Source organism: Sparus aurata, chromosome 6 (assembly GCF_900880675.1).
Source record: "Sparus aurata chromosome 6, fSpaAur1.1, whole genome shotgun sequence".
Taxonomy (NCBI): domain Eukaryota; kingdom Metazoa; phylum Chordata; class Actinopteri; order Spariformes; family Sparidae; genus Sparus; species Sparus aurata.
This window is the reverse complement of record NC_044192.1, coordinates 32,631,427-32,651,989: the sequence shown is the minus strand read 5'-3', so window position 1 is coordinate 32,651,989 and position 20,563 is coordinate 32,631,427. Positions and strand designations below refer to the sequence as shown.

The window sequence follows — 20,563 nt, the reverse complement described above, 5'->3', positions numbered from 1 at the left end:
TCTAAAAATAGACGCGCACGTTTCTCTTGGGAATTCAGGACACTGATGCTTTAAAGATTTTTACGCAGTCATCAGACCCCATGACCACTTCTTCAGCTGGAGATCGGAGATCATGCGGCTGCAGTAAATCTCAGCAGTGTGCTTTGAAAGAAGGTCTTTCTCAGTGCCGTTTTTATGTAACCACGTCCTCAGCTGAGTGCACGGGCTGAGGGTGCCTGGATGAAAGCATGTAAACACAGGACAAAGATTGGAGATGTAGATGATGGCAGTAAACCATGTCCGGCTCTCCACAAGAGAGTGGGGAAAGTTCAATCAGAGGGGAACGGGGGGGAGGAAACGCAACCTCTCTATCAGCGGGGACCGGAGAGGAGAGCGGGCAAACTGGGTTGTGACGTAGATGGGCCATCGATTATGGCCGCTGCTGCAGTGTTTCGCCGATGAGAGCTAAATTTAGAAACAGAGGGTTCCCTTCTGCCATCCCGGGCCGGCCCACTGCTCTGCATTCTGCTGCAGAGTGCTGCGCTGATGCACAGTGAATCAATGCAACCTGGATGTGTTGCATCACAGCACAAATGAAAGGGGCAGACCACAAATGATGTTTTTTTAAAGAATTAAATATAGAATTAAAGGCTGTTTTAATATTCAAATGTAATGTCAACAGAAAACTATTCCATAAATACGTTCCATCTATTCTTTACACGTACTGATTGTTTAAAAAGACACCAGCCTTTGTTAAGTTTTGACACTTGGGTGTCTTTTTAAACCTTCCAACACAGTTTTTGTCAAATATTCACATCTACCCAAGCACACGTAATATAAACTGATGAATGCAATTGTTAAGAGGAACAAACTGAACTTCTAACTGTATCAGTTGCATGTTATAATTACAATCAATAAGGTTGAGGTCACTGTTGCCTTTTTGTACCTTTGTGTCCTGTTCACTTTAAGAACACAACGTTTTATCCAATATAATCCAAAAGCGTGTCACCGCAACTGCAGCAATGCAGAAATTATGATCAAGCCGAACACCTTAGCTAAGAAAACGGACCAGCAGACAAATGCCATTACAGGTTATGAGGTTATAATGTACAGTTCAATCTTCAGTGTTTCACCGACAGCCGAACCTCTACATGATCCATTGCTTTAACAGCTCATCAAAGCAGGAAGAACAAGTCTCTGCTTCATGAAATAAATTTCACTCGCACGAATCTTAATAAAATTCTCAGATTTTGATCACACTCTGAGCAGCTTCCAAAGAAAGAACAGACTGTGAACAGGTACAGGCTGACTCATTTGCCCACCGGTGAGCCACTACTCACGATGCATCGTCGATTCTGAGGTGCGTCGTGATGTGGACGTGGAAGCTCCTGCATCAGTGTACTGACAAGAACATTAACGGAGTTTGCAGCCGTCTAATGTTGAGTGTTGATTTTTCGGGCCTCACCTTGGCAATGAAATTGTAGTTGTGTTGCAACATCGCTGTCTTGCATTGAATCGAGGCCTACAGTTAAGCCAACGTTGCTGATGTAGATTTGGCGGAGAGCAGCAGCAAGTGATAAAACATGCACCTAGTATGCTGAATGTGGGCATCTGGGCACATTTCAGACTTTATGAACTCACTAGGAAGCATGAGCACAATGGCTGTGTGTGAAGTCAACCGTGAAGACCGCATGGAGCCCGGTCAGTCTGCCAGGAATTGGGAAGGAGCTGTCAACTTCCCGGCCTGAGAGGTGCGTTCAGCAGAGCCATGCTTGCGATGTTTGCCACATTCAACAAGTGCCAAGTCTTCTAGCTGTTGCGTGAAAAGCAATATTTTGGAGATCGCAGCACACGTGCAGTGCTCTGCGGACAGATTTATGTTTTGTTTTTGTGATGTTTATGTTCTGAGCAAGGGTCACACGGACACTGGTATTGAAAAGACGCAGCTTTCACACAACTCTAACAGCTGCCGTGCAAATCTCTCGCTAGCGTTACAGGTCAAAATTCCATTTTCACAGTAACGTGTTCCATTTATTTTTTAATTTTTTCAAAAGATGCATTTCTGCTGATTGCAATGCATGAAATCTTGATGTTTGATGATTCATAGTAAAAAAGCTAGCAAGCTTCTCTTGCTGGGTTTAGCTAACGTTTCTCCACACAGCACTTTGACGTCCAGGCTGTGGAGGTCAGACAGAGGCACTACATCAATTAATTAATTAACTCTATTTTTTTCCCAAAGCCTGTATAGTGTTTCATTTAAAAACAGTGTTTAGAGACCGAGTAACCTGCACAGGAGCACAGATAGAACTCACTGGTCAGACGGGGGCCAGCGACCACCAACCACGATAAAACTTCTCTCAGTGTTCAGTTCCCGGTTTGTTAATAGAATCTCAACAAATGCTGTGTTCACATTAAAATCTATATCCCGATGATGTCCCAGTAGTTTGCTATTACTATTTCATTGGACCCAAATTCAAAATTGTCAGTTCTTGGTCTTTTACGGCACTTATGCATAGATTAAAAAAAAAAGACACAAACAGCAATGCACTGTGCTGCATCGACGTAGGGATTTAATTTTTGGGACTTAACTGAGCTGAAAGAAACCCAGTCAGTACCAATTTTTGTCTCAATTTTCCACAAACGGAAATGTTTATTCCCATCAGAATAAATTGAAGGGTGCTTAATCTTGTTACAATTATCCAGAGTGGCTACATAACATGACAACACGGTGTATCCAGTCATTTTATATATTATAGTATTGCACAAGGTAACTCAGAGGAATGCCTGAGCATCGTGTTGCCTGGCATGTTCGGGAGTCAAGGTGAGTGTGTTCTGTCTGTGAGGGAGTCTGTTCTGTTCCTCATGTTGTACAAACCGCTGCGTGCCCAAGGCCCCTCGCAGCACACAAACACTGCCTCGAGAGCTTCAGACAGGACACAGCGTGCTGTCCACCTCCACAAACACTGCTCTGTTCCATTCAGCACGACTCATTCAATGCGACAGATTCAGAGTGATTCACCCAGTGTGTACACAATCACTGGTACAGCGTGGATGTTTAGAGAGCAAAGTTTAGAGAGGGTCCCTTCGGCTTTTGTTGTTGCTGTGCGAGCTTGCCAGGAGGGGCCGGTCATGCCCTCTGGCAGACGAGCACATGGTGCCGTCACCCCCAACAATGGCATGTCTCAGCTGTCCGCAGCTCTGAGTCAGTTCAACGGGGATGACTGTTGTTGAGCAGCCGGGTCCTGCTGTCAGTCTCAGCCGGAGCTGAGCACTTGCAGCACCTGAGAGAGCGGAGCCGGGCTGCGGACGCCACGTCTGGGTCACGTTCACACAAAGCTCTGCCACAGCTTCTCTGTCGGCGCGGGAGACTTGTTGCATTTACTGAACTGTCTGAAAACTTAAGTCCACTCTAGGGCTGCACAAAAAATCGTTAAAAAATCGCGATCTCGATTCACACATACACGTGATCTTATTTCTACATATAGCGATTCTGGAGCATTTTATATCTCGAGCTGAATCACAAACAAAAGCTCCTATTTTCCTTCCGGATTTTTCGAAGCGCCCCCAAACGCAGCACTGCCGCTGCCTCCTCCCTCAGCCTGTGGTAAAGCATCTTTACAACACGGGATTTAGCGGAGGAAGCCCGCCTGCAGTTGAGTGTTTGGAGGGAGTGAGTGAGAGGCAGTTTTTAGACGGGGCAGCAAGCCGCCAATCTGCCCGTCTTTTGGGCAGCTAGGTCCACGGTTTTAGACAGAGGGCGGCAAATTGAGAGTCTGTTTAGGTCCGCCGATTTGCCGCCTAAGAGGGTACACTTATTTCCACCTCGCCTGCTAGTTGAGCAACTGGACAGCCGCTGAGATCCGGGAGATGCTAGCGTCTCCTGTATCTCTAGCGGTTTCGTTGTGTTAGCTTGTTGTTGTAGCGCAAGCTAGAAACGGTCGCTACTTTCAAAGTAAAAGCCCCCCGCTAAGAACCCAGTTCTAAACTACAATGGGGTGCAATGTAAAGCTCTTATTTTGAAGACAAATTTGTTGTCAACTGTTCCCAGCCCAACTTCGGGCTTCATGTCACGTCACATGTTTACTCGATTAATATTACGCCTCCGTTTTAGAAAGCCGATCAAAGCAGCTATCACATATCACCTAGCCAAAGATACGGCCCCAATAAACACTGTACAACATGAGGGATTAAAGGATTCCCTCTCATCTTGGAGACAAATTATTATTTTTTTTTCTTTTATAAAAATCATTTCTCATCCAATGATAGAACTTGAACAAAACAAAAAAAACATTGCTTTATGCCTCTGCCATACTACAATGTTTTTTTACTCATCAGTGCAATAAACATTTTGTGAAAAAATCGTGCCAGAGAATCGTGATCTCAATTCTAAGCAAAAAAATCGTGATTCACATTTTTTCCAGAATCGTGCAGCCCTAGTCCACTCCTCTGTGTGTTGCTCTGTTGGAAATCTGCGACGGATGTGATTTATCGGGATCCCTCTCTACAATAAGAAGCACAGCCCTCTGCCGTTACATTTAAATGGAACGAGCGAACAGCAAGTCAGACATTTTCACATCACAGTAGTAAAAAACGCAGGTGTGAATTATACAATCAACGACCGCAGGTTTTACAGTCTCGCTGTATTACACATGCTGTCACACTGCCATAGCTTAATGGGACACTTGAATAGAGTGGAGCCATTGTCAGTGTTATTAGTAACACCTGTGCTTTTTTCTAATCTGACGTAACGTAAAATTGTCTGCTGTGGAAAAACGCCCGTAAGAAATGGATATGAAATGAATGAGAAGTTATTATTAATTAATGTCTCATATTCCATCCTACTGCCAGAGTTCCTCTCATTCAGCAATACTTCTTCTTCCGTCCATATTATTTGTGGACCATGAAGCCGAGTACATGGAGGTACTTCCACCTGACAGTATGAATTGTGTGTGTACGTCACAGCATGATTGGTGTTTTTTTTTTTAAACCATAGAATCATTGCTGGAAAGGGAAGCTATTATGGCGTGACGTGCTCTCTCTCCCGCTGCCCTTTTCTTGACTACACTGCAGCCGCTTGCACTGCATGGACTGACTGAACATTGATGTGTGTGTGTGTGTGTGCACGTGATGACACACAGTGATCACACCGTCAGGTTTAAAACAGGTGGGGCAGCTCTGAGGGACTGTAGCTGCCCTGTGTTGTTTCCTCTCTGATTACACTTTTCATTTAGCAGTTTTAAACACTGGCCTGACACTCCCGGCCAATCAGCTTGCCAGGCTACCGGGAATTCTCCAAGGGCTCCCGACAGCCAATACGAGCCTGAATGTGTCAGTCCATCTATTATTTACTTTTATTACTTCTATTACTTTTCCGCTTTAACAGCTTGCCTTTTTTTAATTTCCTTTTTTGTAAAAATGTGCTCAGTAATTTCTAAAGCAGCTGAGTGAGCACTGCAGTTTTTAAACACATTTCTTGGGGACTATTTTCAGCAGCGGACTAACACGCATTTGGTGCTCCAGTGTGTACTTCCAGCAACAGGACAGTGTATATGGAATTGAGTCAAAGTGAACTAAAACGTGTGTTCCAGACATCAGGTCACGTCACCACACAGTGACATTTATTTCCTGCAGTACCAAGTTTTTACAAAGAGAAAAGACAAAGTATGTGTAGCTGTCTAATAACGGTGCCAATGAACTGAATTTGTACCATAGGCTAATTACTGAGTAAAATAAATTCGATCACACACAATAAAAGCTCATTTATTTCTTAATTTCCTCTTTTAAAAAAACATTCCCTTCCCATGCACGTTTGAACTGTGAAGTACTGACAGTCAACTAAACTAAATCTGAACTGAAAACACAAAATGAGCACGGACAAGTCATTCGAGTTGCAATGTCCCTAACTTCAAAGTCCAAATTGAGTCTCAAGTCATTTTTTTTCTGTCAAGTCCAAGTCACAAGGACTCGAGCCCACCACACTCGAGCTCACTGATGTGTTTCTGGACAACACTGGAGCTTTATGGCACAGAGTAACAACACATATCAGGCTGTTGGTCTTCATTGTTGGTCCTTTCATGGGATGTGTTGAAGTCTATAGAATATTGTGCACCTAATGTGATGTGTGTTCTAATCGATCCGTCATTACTGGAGTGCAGATTGGCACAGCTGCTGCAGTCAGAGGAAGAATCATTGCGGTAATGTAACACATTGAGTGAACTTTGCTCATAACAGACCTGCTGATCTGACCTCTGTCCTCACCCAGCACCGTGTACATACTGTCCATCATCACCCTGCAGCCCACTGTCATACTTACCCCCTTATGACACATGATTGATCGCTTCCTGTTTTCATTATGCAACAGCAATCAGGAGTTGAGTTTACATAAACAGCGTGTAATGTTTGGGATGGCGCTATAATACCCCGTGCAGACTGCAGGCCAGAGAGCTTCCAGCATCCTCTCTGGCATGTTAAGTCATTAAGTTCATGCTGCATTATGCCGTTTGCTATTTTTCAATTACCCTCTGGAATTTGTCCGTGCGCGCTCGGAAAAAAAGCTCACATGGCGCAAAGCGTGTTTGGAACAGCTTTGGTTTATGATGGCGTCACATACATCAAACCGATGCACGAATAGCTGCTCCGGCTATCCAGATCGACACGCAGCTGTGAAATGCCTTGGGTGAGGGCGCAGGAAGAAGGCACATGGAGAAGCGTGGTGCCAGGCTCAAAAAAGGCTCATGAGCGGCGTTATTCAGCCTGCCTGAATGTCACCCAGCCTTACTCATCTCTCACAGTTAAGTTACAAAGCGGGGAGCAAAAGGCTTAGCTGTAAATTAATTAGGCTTCATCAAACTCTCGCTGCCCCGTTTCCTTGGACAGGAACGGAAACCGGCTCCGTTTCCCTCTCGGCTCAAAGTCTTTATCTCTTTAATTAGCTGCTTCGACCTGTGATGGCACTGGGTATGTAATGAAACTGCACCCAGACGCACGAGGGGGGCCAATATCCCTGGAGCTCTCTGAGGCCAATGGTGACCTGTTGATGCAGCACAAGTTATGTAATGACTATGACGCTCTGCAGTAACAACTTCTACATTATGTCAGATAATGTTGGATTAATTATGATGCATTAGATCCTATGATGTGCCACGGGATTCATCCTGTTATCATATTCAAATACAATAATACACAAATAAATGAATAATTCAAATAAAAACACTAATAACTGTGATTAATTGAATTTGCATTTAAGGGACACACTAAAACTCCTAGTGAAATATATTTAACACAGTTAAGACTATATGTTAATCACTAACATGTTAATACATTTATAATTAAAACTGGAGTACTGTACTTAAAGAAATACTTCACTGCTGAACGATGGCCCTTGGATAAAACTTGGCTGTCTTTGCAGTAAAAAAGAGACAAATATATTTGAAATTGGTGCTTGTGATTCATATTTGATCAGCATTGTTGTTTAAAGGTTTTTTCAGCCTCAATTTTCACTGAAAAAAAAGTTGGTGGCTCTGGGTGCAGGATAAATGGACAGAAGTTTACCACTTTGTAGTGAAACAAAGCAGGCTGAAAATCAGCAAAGCTCCTGTTTAAGTACAGACTTAAGTACCTACTTAATACTTCTACTCCACTGCATCTCACGGGGAAATCTCATACTATTAAATTCATCGGAAGTTTAACATGTTACAAGTTAAATTTATACCTTACATATTCGTGTTTGCTTTTCCTAAACTGACGTGGTTTTATGTAAATAACCATTCAAGGCCCAAAGAGATCCAACCACCAATATTTAACACAAAAAAACACCATCAAAACCAATTTGTGTAAGTTTTTCTTTTTGAATTCCTCCTCTAACTAATCTCACAATCAATAAGATTTATTTTGTGACCCTTTGGGTGGGCCTGACCTCCATGGTAGGGAACCACCAGCCTTATAAAGTAGTTGAAACTGGCTCCACCACCACTGATGTGTCAGTGTGGATACGCTGATAAATGTCATACTTCATTTATACTATGCTAGTTTGTCAGTCACAGGGGTGTGCGGCAGATTTCATTTTGACATTTCAAATAATTTCAGCTGATAATACATTCGTAGTGTTATTGAAGTGGGATTCTGATTGGAGGATTTTTATATGTCATAACATTTATCGTATATCTGTACACTACAGGCATTAACTCTACATGCAATCTAAATTTAACCAGGGACTAACATAAATGTGTGAGTGTGAATGAAGGAAACCATCTGTGATGTTATGTCACTCTCTGCAGCCGCTTCAGGGACGATGAGCGACAGACTGACTTGAGCTTGTTTGACATCTTACAAGGAAATTACTTTGATTTCACAGTGACGACTCTGACAACTGTCGCACGCTATAAGGAGAAATCGCACGGGTATCCACCGCAAAGCTTTCTAATCATTGTTACTGGAAGCATTCGGCTCATATTGCAAACTCTACTGTGAACGTCAGCAGGTTGTCTTCCCTCGATGCTCGCAAGTGATTACATTTGGAGCCAGCCGAGTCCAGCCTGGGGTCAGTTAAAGTGGATGAACACATTGACCCATGAGAAAGTGAACATCAACTTTTTTTTAAAGTGGACAGGGAGATAAAGTCATTTCTATAAAATTCTATGAATGGAAAATAAATGAGTGTGCTGGTTTGTTTTCACAAGAAGTGCTGCATATTTTCTATAATCCTATTAAGGTCAGTGATTCTGCATCTGTGTCTCATTAGCAATATTAAAACACACTTCAGGCCTTTCTTTTTCAACTAAAACCCGTCCACTGTGCAGCTCTGTACAGAAAGCATTTCATACCCCTGCCAGAAGGCACAAGGGCAGCTTATTACCGCCATTTTCTCCATCTCTTATCTGAGCATTTCATGGGTTCATCTTCAGCTCGAGGGTACACGACATCCTGAAGCAAACTTTTTACAGAGAAGGAATGCTCCGCTCTATTTATTTGACTGAGAGCTAGAGTGACTTGCCCTATAAACAAATCTTGAAAAAACGACCCAAACACCATGTGAGTAGCAAATGGAAAGCTCCTTTTAGGCAGTGAAGGTATGAAACCTTTATGCCTCACATGCTGTATCACATGCTGCCGCCTGCTATGACTGTTAGGACTGTACCTGTACGGCTGATAAGCCACTGAATATACTGTGTTGGACTTGCTTTGTAAAGTTATGACAGCTACTGTTATTAGGTGGCAAGTAAGGCTGAAGCTGCCTGCTTATTGCTTTCACTCCACAGCAAAGCAGAAATCTTCATCTGTTTAGAGACGTTGTGGTGAAAAGAGGTTCAAAACCACGTTTTTTCACAGACTATTTGAAGACGTTGATTAAACTTTCACATTTAGACCGTATCTTAATGGCTCTACAATATCGGCTTTAAACTGAGAAATTTGGATTGGATACGCATTGTAGAGGATAAGGTATCTTTGTAGCAATACTGCACTATTGGAACCACCAGTAAGCATAAGCACAATGTCTTATTTTACATTAATGTAATAAGTAATACATATTGCAATAGCAAACGGTGGCTTATTATACAATGTTGGTAAAAATAACTCTAACATTCACTCTCCTTTTAGCTCAGTTTTGGGTCTCTACCAGCTCCTGAGAGCAATAGTCAAAGTTGAATGCACCAACATTGCTAGCTAGTAGCTAAGTTTGCCTGTGTAGTGGGTGGTGCAAAGGGATTCTTTTTTGCAGGGTTATTAGAGCCTTAACGCTGAAAACAGCAGTGAAACTGAACAAAAGTGTGACAGTTGCCTGGTGTAAAACTAAAACAATGACCTGACGTGTGCTAAATGCCTCCACTTTATTACTATGAGCATGCTTTTGCTTTACACTTTCAGATTTTCGCGATTTCATCGTTCATGCAAAAATATGACTTCAAGCTGCTTAAAAGAAATGCCAACTGCATCAACTTTAGGAAAGTTAAATGTTACAGTCGCCGAAGAAGAAGAAGAAGAAGCAGCATACACACAGGATATCACCATGAAATGTCACACCATGAACAATATTTACCGTGTTAATCTGAAATTACATCTGCTCAACCAGCGCGTCTTATATTTTATGCAGCAGTCAAATGAGTTAATCCGTCTATTATCTGTAACCACCTGCAGGATCGCAGCGGGCTGGAGAAGATCCCAGCTGACATACGACGAGCGGCGGCACACACCATGGACAGGTCGCCAGATCATCAAAGGGCTGACATATAGAGACACACCACCACTCACACTCACATATACGGGCAAGTTAAGAGTCACCAGTTTCCCCTAACCTTGTGTCTTTGGACTGTAGGGGGGGATAACATGCAAAATCTCAGCTGGGAATGGCAACCCACCCAAATCCTGGATGTGAAGCCCCAAATGAGTTTAGTCATTCAAGAAATAAAACTGTCATATTGCGCCCATGCCACATTGAAGACACACTGTTGTGTATTAATAATATTTCAAGATGCAGGTATAATGTGTCAACGTTCTGCTGTAAATAGGCATATGATCAGATCTTACCAGGTGAAAATGTGATGACCTGTCTTCCTCTTTTCTAATGAGATGAATCCCCTCCGAAGCAGCTATTTTGAGCTGAGAGTCGTTGAAGCTAATGATGCATTTGAAAATGCTAATTAGAAGTTTGCGGTTTGTTTGTCACTTTCTGAGGAGAATAGCTCCTGTTTCGACCTGAACTGGCAGCTGAAAGCAGGTCGACCTCCATTTAGAGCACTCACAGTGAAGTGTGACTGTTTAGCTAACAGGCTATTATCACTTCTGCCTATTTTAACAAAGGTATGAAAAACACCTAAATGTGTTAATAGCCTACAGAGGGAAAAGTGCAGGCAGGAAAAAAAGGCAGCGTGAACTCTCTGTCAGTCTAAAAAGTCAAATGGTCATTCAGTGTCAGGAGAGCTGCAATCCTGCACACACACACACGTGACACACACCAGAAGGCAGATGCTTAAATTTAGCAAAAGTTACCGTTTGTACAAACTAAACATTAGGTGAGTGCATTCTCAGAGAGGAGTGAACCCTCCTCATCCCACTCGGAAAGGATTGCGTAAGTCTACCAGTACACCCTGCCACTGTGTTATTCACTAAAAAAAAGGAACCTGGTTCCACTGTTAATCCTATTAAAGTCAACATAATAACAGCCTATGGCCTTTTACATAACACGACAAATACGATTATGTTGCGTGCTGCATTCCTCCTCTGCCTTTCAGAAAAATCCTGTTCCACACTCCCAAAATCAGCCGCTTGACCCAGAAAAGCTACATCCAAGGAAAGGAGAGGAACAACAATACATAAAAAAAAGAAAAACCTTTGTTGTGACTTGTTATGCCAAAGTGACTCATGCAGTTTTCAACATTTTCTGCCACTTTTTACTGGGGGCTGTTGTTAACACCTCATTGTATTTACACCACAAGCATCCAAATCTAAGTCAGAGAGAAAGAGTGAGAGCAACATGTCGTGCATGGAGCGTTTAAAGATAACAGGATGCACTGTCATCTGAGAGAGACGGAGGCTGATCCCTGGACACAAGTTGAGTAAACAGGGTCAATTCTTTAAACATGGCCACAATTCAATACATTGATAGCTATAGAGACGGATGCTTTGTTCCTGTTTTCTTCATTTACAATCATTTTTCCTGCTTACTGCAGTTTACTGTACAGTACTGACATTTACAATAAAAGCATGCTATTAAAACCTGCATCTATACAAAGCATGACCAAACAATACAGCTTGAATGACATATTTAAATCTTAATCAAAACTAAATATTAAAGGTAGAATGTAGAGTGTTTACTAGTGCAGTGTGACAAAGTGCATTCTGGTTATTGTAGGCTTTAATCCTAACCTTTTAAGAAAAGGAGAATATCACAGCCACTGTAGCAATAATATTCATGTCTTTCTACTGCTTAGACACACCAGTTTTATCAAAGATGATCTTTCCAGTGCTAAAAAACTTTTTTTAAGGATAAGTTCACCCAAAATTGATGCCATTATCTACTCACCCCAATGCCTATGAAAAGTTGAGTGATTTTTCTTAGTCTACAAAACATTTCATCACTTCACTTTTATAAAACGAGTAATCTTTTTTAAATTGCCGAACTACAGTGGTGGAGACAGAGGGCAGAGGGATGCAGAACAACACAAATGGTGTCTGTTTGCTGCTTTGACGCTCTCTGCGGCAGTGCTAGTTGTTAAGCGAGGTTGGTTCAACTGTTTTAGAAACAAGGTGCTGGTACAAACTCCTCTAGTGCCGTCCAGTTTGGCTGATCGCCTGAGAGCAGCAGGACAGTGATTAACTGACCTATGACCAGGACGCTACACATGTATTCCACTGCTGCCACATCAGGGATGATGAAAAGAGACATTAAAGGGACAGTTCAGCCAAAAGAAGAGCGATCAGCCACAGCCGTAGCCTTTCTGGGTCATGTAGTGGTAGACTCGAAAATGACTGACCCGTCGCGTTCTTAGCTCTTAGCTTTGCAGCCATAGTGAAGATTTCCACATCAAAAAATGGAGTAAATGAGGTTTTTTCTAGTCACTTTGGGATCTTGGGGCTTCACACAGAGACTCTGCATTATCGCCACAACCAAGGGCCGCCTTTTCTCCGTTTTAGTTTGTTCAAGCTGAATCAAGCAGCAACCACCGGTGTGTCAATTCATACAGCACGCCGGAGCTGCGTAACCAAAAGAGTCGTGGCGGTACACATCACGATGTTGAGATCTGTGTGTTTTTCTTCCCCCGCTGTCTGTTTAACCTCATTTAGGTTTATTCCTATTTAGGAATATTCTAATAATCCAAAATATCTACAGTGAAAGCCTTTGTGATATGTACAAGGAGAAACTGACAGGGGGGGTGATAAGGGACAAGCAGCCAAAGTGTAGACAACATGTTGAGTGATGAAACACACATACATACAGAGGAGGGTGGGGGGGCTGATGTGGGGGGGATTGGCGGATGGCAGGCTGATGTGGGTCCACACAGAGCGACTCACTTGGCCAGCTTCATCTCGATCTGCTGGCGGATCTCCTGCCGCTCCTGGTCGCTGCGGACGGGGAAGATGTTGCGGTCCTCCAGCTCCTGCTTGCTGGGCCTGTTCCGAAGCTTCACGGCCAGCAGCTCCTTCCTCATCCTGCGCGGGAGGGTCCCTGTTGTTGTCGGCCACAAATTAAGGTCAGTAACAGCGCAGCACTTCTCGAGCTGCCAAACATAGTTCACCGGCTTAACTCTCTGAACTGATGCTAATCGGCACACAGTGTACTTTTGTGCTTCCTCAGAAGACTTAACCTAACACCATTTTAATTAAATACATATTTGCGTGCTTATTTCGAGATGCTGAAGTACATGTGTCTCCCATCTCAGCCATGGAAACCTGCAGCTCATTTATAGGGTGGCGGGCGGGAGGGAGGAGCGCTTTTATTCCCCCCGTAGACAATGTGACATGACTCACAGTTGGAGCTTGTACATCTGGGATCTGCATGAAACTCTCGGTGGAATCATCGGTACAAACAATTTATCGCTGCACTGGAAAATAAATGTCTCTTTGATAAAAACACTGGTAAAAGCTTCTGTATGGAAGATTTTCTTGGGAGAAGTTACCTCACGAGGTGCATTTTGGCCAAAAACATTGAAATTCTGTCACATGTGCTGCTAACTGCAGGTGGAGGCAGCTTCAATTTCCAACGTGCTTTTGGATTTCGACTCATTTTGGGATAAATTCAGGAACTGTGGTGCTACCACTCTGATTAGCACCCCTGACTGACCTCTTCCTCTCCATAGCAACTCTATCAGAGGCTCATGGGTATTTTAGTATTTAGTCTGCCATCCTAAGTGGAGGGACTTTGAGGCCTTCGAGGGAGCACCTTTAATCTAAATGGTTATACGAGAGTGCTGCGTTTCTATGTTAATCAAAAATTAATGGGAACCCAGATTGTGGAAAAAATTCGCTCTTTCAATTCTGTTATGACCGACTGAGCTGCACTATGAAAGGATAGTTGGCGCCTTGGAAATCTCCTTTCATCCCTCCTGAATTGCTGCTTTGACAGGTCGGGGTGATCCGTCGTCTTCAAAGTCTTTTCTTTACAAAAAAAATCTGAAAACTTACCTATCAGCTGTTCAGTACAGATGTAGTTAACTACACACAGGCTGCAGCAGTGATGTTTGAGTGTCATCACAGAGACTCACGCTGCAAGGGATTAGTTCGTGTTTCAATGTTGTTATATGCATTTGATTTAGGAAAATTTGAAGTCTTAGGGAGGTTACATCATGGTATACTTCAAATTAAATAAACACACACTTCAGCTTCATGTTCAATGGACGCTTCTTGTGTGGTAGTCATCTTCCTCTGCACCATAGTGGTGAACTACTACTGCATTTTAATGACGCACTCATTTGGTTAAATCCACTCTTTTTTACTGCCGCAATGTCCTCCACCACACATCTGCGGTCATCACATATTTATGTAGCGTCATCCTCGTGCTGGTGGTGTGCTTGTCCGTCATAACACCACAGTCTACAGATTTAGTATTTTCTGCCGCGGCGGCGCAGATGTACGTATCAACCGCAGACGGCTGCGCACCAATGACCCACATGAATGGCCGGGAATTAGGCCACGGGAGCAGATGTTGACAGGCCGCTGAAACTTAACACCATTCAGTCTGCCATTCGTCATGGCTGTAAATCTCCCTGTCATGCTCTCACTGTAAACAAATATCAGCAGAGATTACGCCGCTTCATTATCCACTGACAGGGTGCCCAGATTTCGCTGGCTTTGGACATTAAGAGGCAGATAATAATAGAGAAAATATTGCACAACATGTCTGCTGTCAGCGGACCTACCAGAGATCACAGACTCGTTCCAGCTGTCCTGGTCATTCAAGTACTCGTCCAGACGCCAGTTCTCTTTGTTCTCGTCCGACTCCTTCTTGCTCTCCGACTCCCCGGCAGGCTCCCGCTCTGTGCTGGACGTGCGGGACAGACGGCCGTCCATCCGGCGCTTCAGAGAGGAGCGCCCCTCCTTAGTCTGGAAGCTGAGATCACACATCACAAGACAAGCTTGTCAAGTACAACTTTATTGTACCACGGCCACCCTTTCAATGCTCAGAACTAATGATTGTTATCGGCTGGAAGTTTTGGATTTACTTCAAGTTACTAGAACGAGACACCTGTGACGTACTGTAAATGTAGTATTAAACTGCAGGTACGGACAGCATTAGTGAGACTTTGCTAAAGAACTTGGTGCTTGAGTTGTTTGTGTAACAATCATCAACATTAATGAACAATACAATACATATTTTCTCAGTAAGAAACACAGAATTGATTTCCAGATGTGTTTCATATGAAGGAGGTAAATAAGTACATTTCTCTTTCTCTCTGGATTTCAAAACTCCAAGCTCAGTTTTGTGAACCTCTGACAATTTATGCTGTGAGGCTCAGGAGTATTATATCAGGAATATTTTATGTTTTAAAAAGGACAGCAAGATCAAAATAAATGGTATGCATAACTTAATGATGACAATTTTTAGGAGGCTGAGGTCGCATCGCCTCTCTCTGTACTTGAACACGCCGTAAAGACTGCAGCCAAAGAGAACCAGCTCGTACATCCTGTACTGACATCACTCTCAGAAAGTATAGCTTATCGGGAATACGTCTGGTAAATAGCACTGGCGAAGAGGAAAAGGAGAAAAATAAAGAGACCCTCCATTTAAGAATCACAGATACTACAGTGAAGGGCTCAAGTGGCCGTCCTGTTCTCTTCTTGTCTGCTGATGATGAGTGATTTCTCTCACTGACGGGGAGCCTGAGATTCAACATGCTCAACTGGCCGTCCAGTGCCAATGGTGCAGGACACACTGCAACAAGTAAGGACACAGACACTCACTCCCGGCCTCAACAATGGCTGACAGGCCCACCATCGGCCTGCTTTGTCAGTGGGAGTAAGTGGTTTGATAAAATGCAGTACCATTCAGAAGCTTGGAATGGCCATTAAAGCTTGATTTGCCACAATTAGATGGCTGAGAGGTCTACTGTGTGTATCTGAATGCTCTTTCATGCTTCTGGGTTGTGGAAATTCCTCTTCACATATACAGAGGATTTCAAGTGATTATTTTGTATGAAAGCTTTGTTTTGTACATGGAGAACAAAGCACCACATGATGGTTCACGCAGACTGACAACTGAAAGGACCGGAACAGACAAAGATACCTCTGAGCAACAGTTAAAGAATATGAGAAATCACCAGTCTTTGGTAAAAAAGAAACTGGAGCTTAGCATCAAAGGTGCCCCTTTAACATAACAAGTGACAGCCGGAATTAAACAAATGTTGAACTACTTGTTTTCTATGACACATTTTTCATGATTGAAAATAGATCTTTCACACCTCAAACATTCACACATTTAGAAAACATGTCTGTCTCAGACAATAAAAAAGGCTGAAGCAATGTGATCTCAACAATCACCTCATCAATCTGATGCAGTAAAAATGGTAGATAATTCTCAGGTTCAGCTCAACTGTGAAGATTTGTCACTTTTCCGCGTTTTACATCTTTGAACCTGAATTTCTTTATGTTTTGGACTGTTGGTCAGACAAAATCAGACATTTCAAAATGTGGTCTTGGGCTCTCAGAACTTACGACAGCCATCTTGTAACTATTTTGGACTGATCAATTACTATTGTATTTTTATGGTTCATAATCTCCATATGTTGTGTGTGTAATATACCTAAATAATGGTCTTGGGGTTGAATTGTTATCTTCTTTCATATTCCTTTTATTAATCTAACAATGATAACTCCATATCGGTTATTTATAATCAATAATGAATGTATTACAGGTAGTAATAGAGTTGTTCTATTCTTCCTGTGATCGCATCAATCAATGGTGATTCTATAATTCATTCATTCAGCTGCACATGTTCTATCTGACCTGTCCTGTCTGTGCTTGGTGGCCAGGGCACGGTGCAGTTCCTCAATGATGCAGCTAGGGGGCAGCTGTGAGTGTAATGCCCCAAGGTGGGGGGACCCAGTTGGTGTGGAGATCCTGCCTCTCAACAGCGAGCCATGAGGGTCTTTGGGTAGTGTGAAGTTCCTGGGTAGGGTGGCTGGGGACTTCTTCACCGGCACTGGAGGAGCACCTGGGGGTGGGGGGGAACAATCATCGGAGTGAGACACTGTCGCGCACGACGGTGAAGCTTTACATCACACTCATCACACTCACTGTCTAGGCTGCCCAGTCTGGTGAGCAGTTTGACTGGCAGGTTAGGTGGATTAGAGGTGCTGGCTCGTCTCGCAGGCTGGGCCGCTGTCACTTCCTGTTTCCCTTCAACAGCCTCCACCTTCCCCATCGGCTGCTCCTCACTGGGGTCGCTTAGTGAGGTGCTTTCATCTTCTCCATCCTCACTCTGACCCGCATCTCCCACTGTCTTTGAATCATCGGTCATATCTTGCACTGCAGTGAAACAGCAAAGATTTGATGAGGAAGTCCCTGTCTCCATCTAGTGGACAATCAGAGACGTGACGTCTAAACTATAGCTGCAACTATGGAAGCTGCGCCAGGAAATTGTGTGAAAGATTGTGTACAATTGTGTACAATATAAATATAGTAATTAATGTAAATACATGGATATAATCTTTACTTACAAAAATCAAATTACGATGGGGAAAATCCAGGGGAGGTACAAGCTGTCACCATCAGTACCAAGCTCATGCATTTTTCTTTCTTGTTGCTTTTTATGTCCAGAGCTGTGATTTTTATTTAACCCTGTTCCTTTGATTGTGTGAAGTCTACACGAAAAAGAGAAGTCTGGAGAAAGACTGAACCCCCTCATTTCCTGTGCGACCACTACACATGGAGAGGAAGAGTTTACTGACAGGGCTGTAATCTCAAATGATTTATTCATTCACCATTCACCGCACATTAAATGCGTAGAGGACTTTGGAGCGTGTGAAACTGTTTATTAAAAAGGAAAAGTTCGGAAAAGGACTCAGGTATTTCCTTTAATCCGACAGTTGTTTGGATGGAGCTTTTCCCCCCTCTACAAAATGCATGATGGATGTTAGCTCTGAGTTTAGCTACGATAAAGAGAACACTTATTCTGAGCATTTAGCAGCGCAGTGGTGCAGTAACACTGTTGACTCACGACCTGGGTTTGAGTCTGGAGGTTATTTCTATGTTTGCATGAAAACCCAGGCAGACATGGGGAGAACACGCACAGTGCAAAGATATGCACTCTAGGTTAACTGGTGTGGATGTTACTTTTAATAGTTGGCTATCAACTACAGCCCACTCATAACGGATTATCTTAATTGAAACCAGGGAACATACTGGGATAATCCATAGTGTAACAATCATGTTCTCAGATGTCTCTTGGGAAAAATCTATATTATAGTGACAATGCTCCTATTAGAGTTCCTCACTCATAAGCAAGTGTGAGCTGAGACACTCACCAGCGAGGCAGACTCTGCACAGGTTGATATAATGATATTCATTTTTGCAAAAAACGTGTTTATTTAAACATCCAATAGGTACAGATTAACGATATCATGCATTTGGGGTCGAGTCTGTGCCCACCTGACCATTGTAAATGCAAAATTAACTTTCCTTAGCTCTGTATTTGGTCTCTACCAACTCCTGAAGGAAATACATGGCTATTTAGCTGCTAACTTCTCCACTATGTTTACCAGCTAGAATCTCATTGTGTCAGTCAGTTTTTTGGTGTTGAGTAGGTAGTGTACGTTGTTTTTTTTTAAATGATAAGGAAACAGAACACAAGGTTCCTTTTCAAAATTCCATACTCTTCCAGACATAAATTTCCAGACTTCTTGGGAAATGATCTGTACCATACTTGACATCTGAGTATACCGTTGGGTTTCGTTAATGTAAATAAGCGGTTTTAACATTCAACTGCCAACATGTATGTCACATTTTGGCTGCGTGTGTTGTTCTTTTACCAGATAATAGCAAGAAATTGTAGCTCACAGAAACTTGAACTGATATTTGGAATCCTGAGCCAGCTAGGCTTAATCCATATGTATCTTTACTTCTGGAGAATTTTGTTTTGTTGATTTTGTTTCTGATTATCCTGTGTGGCCTGTCCTCTTCCAGGTCACCACGCTGGAGTGGAGGTGTTGTTGCGCCTTGGCCTGTTCAGTCGTCCTTTTCGATCCACACCATTCGCAACTTTTTGATATAATTTACCTGTATCAGACATTCTGTCAACCAAATTTGTGATTTTGTTGTTCTGTTCTCTACATTCTGACATCTATTGCATGTCTGTCCATCCTGGGAGAGGGATCCCTTTGCTGTGGTTCTCCCTGAGGTTTCACAACATCTTTCCTCCCCCTGTTAAAATGTCTTTTTTTCAATGTTGCAAGTGTTTCCTCGCTCAAATCGAGAGTCTAAGGACAGAGGGTGTCGTCCACTACACATATTGTAAACAAAAATGATTTGATTTTATATCTGGGATTGTCAAGCATTTTTTGAACTGTACAGTGGGAAGATGAGCCACCACTATGTGTAAAGGTCTGGGCCATGAAAGCTAAACATTCAGCCGTACTTGTCTGAACGAATACTTTACTGAGTATGCACTCTACCTGTTGAGGCTTCTAAATCGCTGCCCAGGTCTTCACTGGTGCTGGCCAGAGGTGCCACAGGCTCCTCGTCTCTGTCCTCCACGTCAGACTGAGTCGGGGTGTCTGGATCTTCACTGTTACCCCCACAAGCGAGATCTGACTCTGCATACAGCGCGGACAGAGAGAGGACAGCAGTGAGCCTTCATGTGGCTGAACAAGTGAACTGAGATCAGCCTGGAGTCACTTATGTGTGTGTGTATGTGTGTGTGTGTGTGTTCTGCACCTGTCTCTGTCTCCCCGGGGTTCCTCTTGACGAGGTCATCTCTCTTCTGTCGTGCAGCTGCCTTCTTCTCCACCGCTAAACAACACAAATATTTATGAACCCGGTGCACTAATTGTACCCGAAATGAGAACATGTGAGGCACTCCGGGTCAATTTGCAAACGCATCCTCCTCCATGTTGCTATTCCCTGAGCGATTCCCAAACCAGCGCACTGTTTTTTTTTCATGTCACACTCACTTGCAGCGGGCTTCAGCTTCTCGTTTTTCTTTTTCCTCCACTTCCAGGGCTTGAAGATGCGTCCCAGGCTGGCCAGCTTGCTGTTGCGGCGGACGGGAGGCGTACGAACCCCTGAGACCAGGCAACCTGAATGCAGCACCCTCTGCTGGTCCATCACATCTAGGACACAAAACAACACACAGCTGAAGCTTAAAATAGGCAGCGGGGCGACAAGATCCACCGCGGACACAGATGTTAGTCACATCAATCCCTGCTCCAATGAGGTGAGGACTGAAAGGAAGTTCCTAAATCACTTCTAACTCAATCGGCTGAATACTACTAACCCCATCGTCATGTGAGAGGAGCAAATGTGGGTCACTTGCTGTAAATGCCTTATTGATTCCAGTCTAATTTCTGAGGAGCGGCGAGCAGCGGGGGGAAGACAGAGGATTGCATTGTTGGTGTGTGACTCACACGGTTTCAGGGCAGCCAGACCTTCCTGGCCC

The 20,563-nt window shown here is 43.3% G+C and overlaps 1 protein-coding gene across 3 annotated transcripts in view; it reads right to left on the bottom strand.

Annotated features, from left to right (window-relative positions):
* phactr3b (phosphatase and actin regulator 3b) overlaps window positions 1-20,563 on the bottom strand; it is a 56,935-nt gene that overhangs the window by 15,638 nt on the left and 20,734 nt on the right. For 2 of the 3 annotated variants that reach the window (XM_030420797.1, XM_030420798.1), the window contains exons 2-8: window positions 20,079-20,237; window positions 19,843-19,917; window positions 19,581-19,721; window positions 17,206-17,436; window positions 16,915-17,122; window positions 14,832-15,022; window positions 12,988-13,141 (exon numbers count right to left, since the gene is read on the bottom strand). In XM_030420797.1, coding sequence (XP_030276657.1) covers window positions 12,988-13,141; window positions 14,832-15,022; window positions 16,915-17,122; window positions 17,206-17,436; window positions 19,581-19,721; window positions 19,843-19,917; window positions 20,079-20,237 — 1,159 coding nt within the window. Of the gene's footprint in view, window positions 1-12,987; window positions 13,142-14,831; window positions 15,023-16,914; window positions 17,123-17,205; window positions 17,437-19,580; window positions 19,722-19,842; window positions 19,918-20,078; window positions 20,238-20,401; window positions 20,488-20,563 lie in introns of those variants that run through there. The other variant, XM_030420799.1, reaches the window with a different exon arrangement.